Source organism: Lissotriton vulgaris, chromosome 6 (genome assembly GCF_964263255.1).
Source record: "Lissotriton vulgaris chromosome 6, aLisVul1.2, whole genome shotgun sequence".
Classification (NCBI taxonomy): Eukaryota; Metazoa; Chordata; class Amphibia; order Caudata; family Salamandridae; genus Lissotriton; species Lissotriton vulgaris.
Genome location: NC_141694.1, coordinates 1,140,044,504 through 1,140,056,708, shown reverse-complemented (window position 1 = coordinate 1,140,056,708; position 12,205 = coordinate 1,140,044,504). Strand labels below are relative to the sequence as shown.

Here is a 12,205-nt window from a genome sequence, read left to right as displayed (position 1 = left end):
GAAAGGGAGACAGAGAGGGAAAGGGAGACAGAGAGGGAAAGGGAGACAGAGAGGGAAAGGGAGACAGAGAGGGAAAGGGAGACAGAGAGGGAAAGGGAGACAGAGAGGGAAAGGGAGACAGAGAGGGAGAGGGAGACAGAGAGGGAAAGGGAGACAGAGAGAGGGAGACAGAGAGGGAAAGGGAGACAGAGAGGGAAAGGGAGACAGAGAGGGAAAGGGAGACAGAGAGGGAAAGGGAGACAGAGAGGGAAAGGGAGACAGAGAGAGGGAGACAGAGAGGGAGACAGAGAGGGAGACAGAGAGAGGGAGAAGGAGAGAGGGAGACAGAGAGGGAGACAGAGAGAGGGAGAAGGAGAGAGGGAGACAGAGAGAGGGAGAAGGAGAGAGGGAGACAGAGAGGGAGACAGAGAGGGAGACAGAGAGGGAGACAGAGAGGGAGACAGAGAGGGAGACAGAGAGGGAGACAGAGAGGGAGACAGAGAGGGAGACAGAGAGGGAGACAGAGAGGGAGACAGAGAGAGGAAGACAGAGAGAGGAAGACAGAGAGAGAAGACAGAGAGAGAAGACAGAGAGAGAAGACAGAGAGAGAAGACAGAGAGAGAAGACAGAGAGAAGACAGAGAGAGGGAGACTGAGAGGGAGAGGAAGACAGAGAGAGGGAAAGGGAGAAGAGAGGGAGACAGAGAGAGGGAGACAGAGGGAGGGAGACAGACAGACAGAGGGAGACAGACAGACAGAGGGAGGGCGACAGACAGAAGGAGGGCGACAGACAGGAGAGGAAGATAGAGAGAGAAGACAGAGAGAGGGAGACAGAGAGAGAAGACAGAGAGAGGGAAAGGGAGACAGAGAGGGAAAGGGAGACAGAGAGGGAAAGGGAGACAGAGAGGGAAAGGGAGACAGGGAGGGAAAGGGAGACAGGGAGGGAAAGGGAGACAGGGAGGGAAAGGGAGACAGAGAGGGAAAGGGAGGCATAGAGGGAAAGGGAGACAGAGAGGGAAAGGGAGACAGAGAGAGGGAGACAGAGAGAGGGAGACAGAGAGAGGGAGACAGAGAGAGGGAGACAGAGAGAGAGACAGAAAGAGGAAGACAGAGAGAGAGAAGACAGAGAGAGAAGACAGAGAGAGAAGACAGAGAGAGAAGGAGACTGAGAGGGAGAGGAAGACAGAGAGAGGGAGAGGGAGGGAGACAGAGAGGGAAAGGGAGACAGAGAGAGGGAGACAGAGAGGGAAAGGGAGACAGAGAGAGGGAGACAGAGGGAGGGAGACAGACAGACAGAGGGAGGGCGACAGACAGAAGGAGGGCGACAGACAGACAGGAGAGGAAGACAGAGAGAGAAGACAGAGAGAGAAGACAGAGAGAGAAGACAGAGAGAGGGAGACAGAGAGGGAGAGGAAGACAGAGAGAGGGAGAGGAAGACAGAGAGAGGGAGGGGAAGACAGAGAGAGGGAGAGGGAGAGGGAGACTGAGAGGGAGAGGGAGACAGAGAGGGAGAGGGAGACTGAGAGAGGGAGAGGGAGACAGAGAGGGAGACAGAGGGAGAGGAAGACAGAGAGAGGGAGAGGAAGACAGAGAGAGGTAGGGAGACAGAGAGGGAAAGGGAGACAGAGAGAGGGAGACAGAGAGAGGGCGACAGAGGGAGGGCGACAGACAGAGGGAGGGCGACAGACAGACAGACAGAGGGAGGGCAACAGACAGACAGAGGGAGGGCGACAGACAGACAGACAGAGGGAGGGCGACAGACAGACAGACAGAGGGAGGGCGACAGACAGACAGACAGAGGGAGGGCGACAGACAGACAGACAGAGGGAGGGCGACAGACAGACAGACAGAGGGAGGGCGACAGACAGACAGAGGGAGGGCGACAGACAGACAGAGGGAGGGCGACAGACAGACAGACAGAGGGAGGGCGACAGACAGACAGAGGGAGGGCGACAGACAGACAGAGGGAGGGCGACAGACAGACAGAGGGAGGGCGACAGACAGACAGAGGGAGGGCGACAGACAGAGGGAGGGCGACAGACAGACAGAGGGAGGGCGACAGACAGACAGAGGGAGGGCGACAGACAGACAGAGGGAGGGCGACAGACAGACAGAGGGAGGGCGACAGACAGACAGAGGGAGGGCGACAGACAGACAGAGGGAGGGCCACAGACAGACAGAGGGAGGCGACAGAGCAGACAGAGGGAGGGCACAGACGAGGGGACGAGAGGGAGGCGACAGGACAGAGGGCGACAGAGGGAGGGTGCGACAGACAGAGGGGAGGGCTACAGGGAGGGCGGCGAGGAGCAGAGGGAGAGAGGGAGGGAGGGAGAGGGAGAGAGGGAGGGAGGCAGAGGGAGAGAGGGAGGGAAGGTGACAAAGGGAGGGAGGGAGGCAGAGGGAGAGAGGGCGACAGACGCTGGGAGGGCGACAGACGGAGGGAGGGCGACAGACGGAGGGAGGGCGACAGACGGAGGGAGGGCGACAAAGGCGTCTGCTGCCGGGCATGTGTTCAACCTCATGGTCAGTTTTATTTGTGGCTCTAGCTCTTTCCATAACTAGCCCCTAAGGCCTGGAGCAACCTCCCACAACCTATCACAGCTTCCTCTCTTTCTTCACAAAAGGCTGAAGATCTGACTTTTCAATAAAGTGCCAAGTCAGTGGTTTAGCTACAACTCTGGCCGCCCGTGGTGGTCCCAGTCTTTGTCCCGCAGTAGCTGCTACGAAGGGGGGGGGGGGGGGGCTTGCAATTCCTGCATTTGACACCCGGCACGGGCTACAGGTAACAGCAGGGGGGGATGTGCCCGCCACCCCGAAAACGCAGACTGCCCCCCTCCGCTACGCCACTGTGCCAAGTGCTGGCCTCACGCACCTGCCACAGAGCGCTGAATAATAATAATAAGAAGGATTTATAGAGCGCATGGCTGCCCGTGAGCGAATATCCTCATGGGGTGATTAGCATGCTGTAAAAACACACATACAAGATTCTGCAGTAGACAGACTTGCACTTGTACCTGGAAGGATATCAAAGTCAGTGCATGTTGAGCCCATTAATTCCAGTAACACAGTCTGCAACTCCACATTGACTCATTATGCATTTTCTGTCAGATTATTTTCCTACGTGATGACACATCTACGTGGGCCGATGATTATTTGTCAATGCTGTAAAGTCATCGCCCCTTCTTTCGATGAACACATCAGAGGTGGTGTTAAGCTTCAAAGTTTATTAAAAAATAAAGGGAGAGGTAATAGAAGCAATGCACACCTTTCCCATCACATTCTTCAATGCTCCACCTCACGTGCTTACAACATGTGTGAGCACACTAACACTACCTACTAACATTTCAAACCAGCGCACACTATGCCAACCTGCCATATTGGTGATGTGCTTTTTTTAGCTCGTTCTACATGTCCCTGTTCTGATGTGCAAAATATGGATGTCTTTCATTTGTCAATATTTACTTATGGTATTTTTCTGCTGACCACATGTACCCAGATCTTCTAATACACTTGGTGTCACCGTGTGTCACAAGATTTCAGCTCTCTTTTCGTAGTCTACTGGTGAGACAATGTCACACAGGGAGCTGGAAACCCCTGGAGAGTGTAGGTTTCTGTTTGCGTTTGGAGGTTCTGCCCAACTGATGTCCTTTATAAGATTTGAACTCAATTCAATTCATTCATACAGCACTTGGCTGCCCAATGGCCTTCCCAGCGCTGGTAGGTCTTACAGGCCCTATCACATATTATTAAGCAAACATATGTCTTCAGTTGTTTATTGAAACTGAGACAGATGTCAGCCTAAGAGTTAGGGGTAGGGTGTTCCGCATCTTGGGAGCTGGGTATGCAAATGAATGTCCACCGCCACATACTTTCTTCAACCTAGGAATGGAGAGTAGACTCAGGTGGAAAATACTCCAACATTTGGTCTGTCCATACTGCCCCAAAAGAGAGCTAACCAGCAGGCTCAGAAGCTTCTAGGTTTTTTTCTTGGTGGAGGGTTCGGTGAGTAGAACTGCCTCAGGAGGTGTTTGGAACAATGCTCCGCCCCCTCCTCTTCCATGTTGGAAATTTTTTGTTGATATGAATATCCTGACTGAAGATCTTGCAAGCAGTTCTTTTTTGCTTATATCTCCGATCCTTTTCTCGCTCTTCCCGCCACCGCTACCCCAGCGGCACCTTCCTCAAGCGTGCCGCTCTCTCCTCCCAGCTGACGCCCTCCCCCCAACCTCTACTTAATGGAGGTCACTGTGCGGCAAGGAGAGCAAGGCCACTGACCTTCTGGTTAGTGTCACTGCTCTCCCACGCACAGCACCACCGTTGAGGGACTGCCATCTGAGCCAGAGTTTCGTGCCAGGTACGTGTCGAGGCCCTCTTCCACCCGCAGGCTCCTGCCTTCACCTCATCCCTAGTGGTCTAGTGGAAGAGCACTCTGCTCTTCTGCTATTCCGCTAGGATTTCTGTGCCTCTTTTTCCCTTTTTGCTCGCTCTTTCTCTTGTTGCTCTTTATGTGTTGCCCTTCTCTTTGGCTCTATCAGTTCTGCCTTTGCTCTTTTTTGCTTCTACCTTCGACCCTTTCCCCGTGCTTTCTGCCGCTGCTACCCCCGCGGCCCCTCACCCACCATGTCACACCCGCCTCCCAGCTGACCGCCCACACACCAGCCTCAACTTGATGACAGATGCCACGTCGCTGGTGCATGAAAAGCAAGACCGTCTGCACCCGTCCGCAAACCGACCAAGGTCATTGAAAAGGCAGTCAACACCCAGCAAGCATTCTTCATCAAAGCCAATGACATTGTAGACATATCCCAATCTGGAAACCACAGCAACCACAGCACTGAGACTGTCCTCTTTGCCACCACTGACTACATCAGCACCCTCCTTGACCAGGGCCATACAACAGCCCTCATCCTCCTGGACCTATCAGCAGCCTTCAACACTGTCTCCAACCGCACACTAGCCACCAGACTCCACAACACCGACATCTAAGTAAAGGCCCTAGACTGGGTACGCTCATTCCTCACAGGCATAACACAGAAAGTCAGACTCCCGCTGTACCTCTCTGAACCTACAGAGACCAGATGCGGAGTACCTCAAGGACCTTCCCTCAGCCCTACCCTCTTCAACAACCTGGACAAAGAACAACTGCCTAAAACTCAACTCAGAGAAAATAGAAGTTCTCATCCTCGGCTCCACCCCCTTAGTTTGGGACGAAACCCCCCCACCCCGACAGACCATGCTTGTAACTTCTGCATCATACCGGACTCATCGCTCACTATGAACCGGCAGATCAACGCCATCTACTCAGCCTGCTTCAACACCCTCTGCATGCTCCGTAAAACATTCAAATGGATCCCCTACGAATCCAGACAACCGGTCACACACGCCCTCATCACCAGCAGACTAGACTACGACAAAGCCCTCTACGCCTGAATCAACAAAAAAACTCCTCCCTAAACTCCAGACCACCCAGAACACTGCAGCCAGATTAACCCTCAACATACCCAGGCACAATCACATCCCCCAACACCTCTGCAATCTGCACCTGGCTGCCCGTCGAAAGAAGGATCACCTTCAAGCTGCTCACACACACTTACAAGTCCCTCCACAACATCAGATCACAATACCTCAACAACCGTCTCTCCTTCCACGCCCCCAAGAGAAACCTCTGTTCAGCCAACTCTCCCTGGCCACCATCTCATACTTCTACAGGAACAGAGCAGTTGGAAAGTCCTTTTCCTACCTTGCAGCCAAGACCTGGACCTGGAACAACATCTCCCTCCACCTCCAGCAAAGCACTACGCTGCTCCAGTTCAGGAGAGACCTCAAGGCCTGGTTCGTCAGATGACCCCCAACAGAACTGCACCCCCACATCTTGAGACCCTAACAGGTGAGTAGTGCACTTTACAAACACTGTTTGACTGATTGAAACCCAATTGCAGAACAAGGATGCCATAGGCTATAATCAGTTGGCTAGGGAATAAACCCATGAAGGCAGACACAGTCTTGATCTTTTGTTCTCTCTTCCACCCCCCAAAATCAATCTGCAAAAAATGTATCACCTGTCATGGCCAGATCACTCTCTAATCAATGTTACCATAAATATCATTCCAGCCAAATTCTGCAACGCTTACCATAACACTGGCCTGGCACTCATGACGTAACTCAAAAACATACAGCCTGAAGTATTCATTCAGTTGCTTGACAAAATTCCAAGAACCCCTGTTTGTTGACCCAGCTGACATTTTGAACCAACTAATTTCCAGGTTCACAAAAGCGCTCGACCCCTTAACACCCATTTATGATTAGGAAACATGATCCCACAAAACCAATCAATTGGTACCCAAACATTCTCAGACAAGTGGAGCACATAACGAGGTTGATATAAATCTACACTTCTGTCCAACTGATTAGCCCGGAGAGCTTTTGTCAAATGGTATAAAGTGGCATGCAAAAGGGTCAAAAGTGATCATTTCCAGTACTGAATCGCTGCATACACCAATTCCAACAAGGAGATTTTTCAATTCTACAAGGAGACTATTTCAGCTAGCATCCCTAAATCTCCCTTTCTCACTCTCAAAAAAACGCTGTGATAACCCCCCCTGTTATCCTTTTCTCCAAAAATATTGCATTCCGCAGGTCTGGCGTCATTCACTCCGATTATGAGGCCTGCAACACATGATTCTCAATTCCACCCAGATACTTTAAAGTACACAAATCAGCTTAATTCCTTCCATCCATTGAAATCACTAATAGTATTTGTCCTCCTTTGGGAAGTAATCCCCAGAAGGACCTCAGCACTCCCTCAACTCAAGTGAATCTAGATTGTTACCAAAGAATGATCTTTTGACAGTGATCTTGCATTCTCTTCTCAAATACATTTGGTATACAAAACTAGGCTCTTCCATCTTTGACAATCAAAAGGGATCTTACAATTCCTTAATTTCTCTCAGAATATCACTTTGATACCGGCAGTTCAGCCCTGCCTTAATTGCTGTACCAGCCTTTACATTAGCCTCCCCAAAACAGCTCTAGTGAAGCTACAACAGGCACAGAACCCGGCCACTCGCGTGATTCTGAGTCTGAAATGCCATGATTACATTACTCCTCCTTTTTGATGCTTCAACTTGATCCCTGTGAAATAAAGGGTTTTCATTAAAACCCTCTACTTAGTCCTCAAAGCTCTACATGACCAATCTCTAAAAAACATATCTAATTTACTTGTTCTAAACCATTCATCCATAAACCTCATATCTGCAAACCGTGGGCTGCTGACTCTCCAATGAGACAGATAGAGTGAGCAGTCTTCAAGTCTTCTATATCAGCGACCCTCCCTACAGAGCCCTCGACCACTCATCTGAAACCTTAAAGTGACAACATCAAATTCAGGAAGTCACTGAAGACATATCTCTTCAGTGTGGCATTTGATTAGTTCAGCTTTGAGTAGTAGTGTTGACAATCTAATTAATAAATCAAGAGGATAGTTAGGCAGACCGAACTATCTGAGTCTCTTTCAGACTTAGTCCAAAACTATCAATGACATTGCACACAACAAAATTTAGAAGTTACCAACCTTGCGAGTTTCTTTAAATACAATTTAATTATAGAAAGGTTTAAATAGTAAATGAACCAAATTAAAAGCCAACTGACAAAATGTCTCTATTCGAAAGAAAAGCTCTGAGTGCTATCAAGGCAAAGCAATTAATCTCAAAGCAAAGGTCTTGAAGAAAAATGCGTGCTAGAAAAAGGTCTGGCATATTATTTTGTGAGTCAGGAACATGCATTTGATGACATGATACTACATGGAAACAGAAGCTCCAACTTTCTAATGCATCTTATAGGTTAAAGCTGTACATATTTAATTAAGGATTGAACTCATACAACGCAGGAATACAATGGTTTGTACCATCAAAGTTCAGCTAGGCAGCCTTCACATTTTTAGGTCTTGCCTAGGCAGCGTGCATGCTCTGCATAGGAGACCTTCAGCCGTCGCTCTGCTGTTTTTGGAAGCACACACTTGTGCTTGTGGCGGCATACACCTTGCGGGAGAGTGTAGGGGTGCGCCACAGGCATGAGTCCAGTGCTTCCAAAAACCGCAGACTGCGCGGGCACACACGACTCCCGCATCCCCCTTAGGCACAAATGTTACCTGTGAGACTACATGAAAACAGAATCTTCAACATCCCAATGCATCTTATTGGTTAAAGCTGTACATATTTAATTAAGGATTGAAGTCATACAACACAGGAATCCAATGGTTTGTTCAACTACCATCAAAGCTCATCTAAGGGGCCTTCACATTTTTAGGTCTCGCCTACGCAGCGCAAATGCGCTGCATGGGGGACCTTTAGCCGTCGCTCTGTTCTTTTTGGAAGCAACAGGGGCATTCCTTGTTTTTTTTACTTTTAGCGCTAAGCGTGAAGCGCCTGCGCTTGTTTTTTATGCTTTCAGCTCATCATTGATTATTTTGCCAACCTCTTCCGTCACCCCTTCTGCCAAGGTTATTTTAAACGGCCTCACATCTAGTCACGTGACAAGTGCCATAAAGACTTCAGTAAATACTTCTTTGTTGAGCTTGTTTCAGGTGCCGTGCTTCTTTTATAAATTGCTGCAGATCCTGTTCCATTTTTTGTTACCCTCGTCCCGGCCGCAATGATAAATCTTTTATAGTTGTGGCCGCAACTCCTGTTCTGTTGCTTGTTTGCAATTTATATTTAGGTACATTACGTGACTTGTCCACAATCGCATGGTTTTGAGCTGAAGCCGGGATTAGCTTTGAAACATTCTGTTTACTAACACTCACCCTCCAATTTCCAGCAGGCAGACACAGCACACCTCCCCCACTTGGGATATTACTTCGGCGCGTCATTAGTTTGTGTTTTGAGTGAGAGGCTGCAGCCCCAATCATGTGTCAGCTGCTACCCCGGCGCATGCTCCATCCCCGATCTCAGGGCTCAAGAAGGCACCAGATAGAACAGAAGGCAGACAGGGCTACCAGCCCGGTTTATTGTCTGTACCTTCCACTCCTTGCCCAGGGGCCAACCTGTTATGTCATCGCTGGTAACAATGTGTGTGATGTATTTCTCACTACACTTGCATTTTAGGGCATTGGTGTCCGTGCCTCGTGTCTTTCTCTATGTGAGATCACTGGTGAATCCACGAGTGCCCCTTTGCTTTAAGTTCAGCACATGGACGTTGCCTAGAGTGCCATCACCTGTTTGTGCGAGTGGATACTGATCTGTGCGTCAAGAAATAACAGAGTTACAGAAGGCAACCCTTTCCTTCGTCAGAACAGAAAATATCTTGTAGTCATATGTCTATGAGGCGACTCACTAGGCGCTCTGCTTGCTAGCGAGCCTGTGGAATTGTGTCTTATGCGTCATTCGACAACCTGACTTGCAAACTGCCTGAAGTTACAAAATGGTTAGCACGCTGGTGGCAAGGCAACAACGTTTACACTTCTCTCCTACCGGGAGTTCAGTGCAGAGGTGCGCACACTAACTAGGTGTCTTATATACCAGCCATCTTCCCAACAGAGGAGAGGGGGGCACTTTACACTGAGTCAAAAGAATGGTGCAGATGGTCAGAATATAACAAAAGTAACCACCTGTGCAGTCGGGCCACCACACCATCATACCACAACCACAACCGTGTGCTTCACACCCTTTTTGGAGTAGCCTGGACGCAGTTTTATTTAAACACAATTTAGTTACCGCAAAGCAGGCGGGGAGCATTTTGACGGTTATTTATTGTCACTTTAAAATGCCATCTCAATGGCAAATTAATATTAATCCCTATCTCGGTTATCAATAATTAACATTTGGCAGTACTCGGTGAAGTGTCCGAATGTTAGTTGGGAGAGATTATATCATCTAGCAGATTCATGGCTACAACTTGTTATGGACTGCTTTACCTCTGTTGCCGGCCCTGAGGCCCAGGGCTCAAGTCCTTAAAAAACAAGCATCGGCATAGCCAATCTTGCCTTTGGGACCTTATAAGTATTTAGTTATGCAGCACAATATCCTCGGTGCAACAACATTAACTGTTGCATGGCTAAACAGTTATAAGGTCCCAAAGGCGAGACCTATTGGCTATGCCAATGCTTGTTACAATAAGACATCCTCCCATTTACCTACAGGGAGTAGAAGATCACACATTTATACAGAGACCACGACTGATGCTGCACCTTTGTTGGATTTCTGAAAAACATAAACATACATACATGCATGTGGAAAGCTCGTACACCCAAGATAAACATGCAGTTTCCTGCAGAAGTTCATCAATGAAGCCTGGTACATCCTAGTTATGCTACAAGAAGCATGCCTAAATTAATAATTATAATTATTTCCTAGCAAATTATAAGTCACGTACAGTATTGACCGGCTGACTCTCTCTAATTCAAATCGTTGGAAGCATAAGGAAAGTATGCCCCCTACCACTCGAGCTATTAATGTTTCAGTTTTAAAAGCATTCAAAACTCTTCTTTTTCATACCAGTTGGTACTTTTGAAAGTAGCGTATGATCAACTCTCTCACTTCTACACTTGCATATAAGTCACGTACAGTATTGACCGGCTGACTCTCTCTAATTCAAATCGTTGGAAGCATAAGGGAAGTATGCCCCCTACCACTCGAGCTATTCATTTTTCAGTATTAAAAGCATTCAAAACTGTTCTTTTTCATACCAGTTGGTACTTTTGAAAGTAGCGTATGGTCAACTCTCTCACTTCTACACTTGCAGCTATTCCCATATCACCCATGGTGCCCTGTTCAGCGCTCTGAAACCACCTATCTGGAAGGGTTGTAGTGCTTAAGAAAATCATTCAATAAAGTAAATAAAAAAGCTTGCAGGTATGTGTACTATTATTACGATATATTAAATACTTAAGTGGAGAGTATATCCTATAAATAATCCCATTTAATTGTTGCAAACCCTAAATGTTCACATCTTGTGTAACACCTTGGGGCAGCTCTGCCTTTGTAGATAACAGCAGCTCTTCGAAAGTTTCACTATTAAAAGTGAAACTGTATTCCCAGAATGCAACGTGCTACTGATTAAGAAGCCAAAACAGCATAAGAAGTGACATGCTAGACGCTAGGTGGTCGTCTGACTTAAGTCCAGACATGCCAACCCTCCCGATTCAGGCGTGAGACTACCGATTTGAAGGCTAGTCTCCCGCCTCCCGATTTGTACAAGCAAAAACCCGATTAGTCAGGGGTTTCAGCTGACAGGGCTTGGTATTCTGTAAAGTGCCAATTCTTCCAACAAAGAGTGGTGATGCAGGGGCTCTCGAAGGGGTGAAAAACCAACAAAGCGTCATTAACTTGGGAATCGTCTTTCAAAAACCTGCGAAGTACTTGGAGGGGGGGGGGGGGGGGGGGCTCTTTTCAGCCCGGGCTGCCACAGGGGGGTGGGGGGTACATGCACTCCCAACAACCTGCCAGGTCAGTGCCCAACACTTGCATCACCCTCTCTCTGCCTGCCATTATGCTCCATGCTTCCGAAAGGTAAGAGAAAAACGTGCATTTACGTTTCGAATCTCCGATCCTGCAGTAGCCACTTCCAACCCATACATGTAACTCGATTCAAGGCCCCATTCTCCCGATTTGTTTTTTTTAATCTCCCACTTTGCTCTCCTGAAATGTTGGCATGTATGTAAGTCTTCTACCAGCTCACCTTTAGTCAACGATTGCGTCTCCTGTACTTCTGCTTCCTTCAGCCGAAGCCTGTGGAGCAAGGACAGCAGCAGTGGCCTCTGTGGATGAGCTCCTCTGCCTTCATCCTTCTCTATTTCTTCAAGGTGTCTCCGCAGGGCACCCTGCGTGAACAGTTGCTCTACACTCGCAGTTCGTGAACTGCAGGGACGTTGGGGTGGCAGCAAGAGTGTTTCGTGGACCGGCAGACGGGACAACACTTTACCAGCAGCTAGAAACACAAGGACTCGCCGCAGCAGCATGGTAGTAAGCGAACACTGCAACTATCCCCAACCACTAGACAGCGCCCAATAGAATGCTTCTTGTTAGCGGCCATGTTGGGTGTAGGTAAATTAAATGTCGCATAGAGAAGAAGCAGGAAAATGCCCTCTTACTCATCCTGTGCGTCCTCCGTTGAATTACAAGTCTATCTGTAGACAGCCGTGCCCATTTATCAGCTTGCCAGCATAGCCAATTTTACATTTTTCCCATAACTTAAATAAATTACCTACGGAAGGGGTCTCGATGTTTATTGTG

General features: G+C 48.6%; 1 protein-coding gene across 1 annotated transcript in view; it reads right to left on the bottom strand.

Moving 5' to 3' along the window:
* MTRF1L (mitochondrial translation release factor 1 like) overlaps nt 1–11,964 on the bottom strand; it is a 248,651-nt gene extending 236,687 nt beyond the window's left edge. Inside the window, exon 1 of the mRNA XM_086927223.1 lies at nt 11,652–11,964. Coding sequence (XP_086783349.1) covers nt 11,652–11,931 — 280 coding nt within the window. The 5' untranslated portion in view covers nt 11,932–11,964. The remainder of the gene's footprint in view (nt 1–11,651) is intronic.
* Nucleotides 11,965–12,205: the final 241 nt, after the last annotated feature.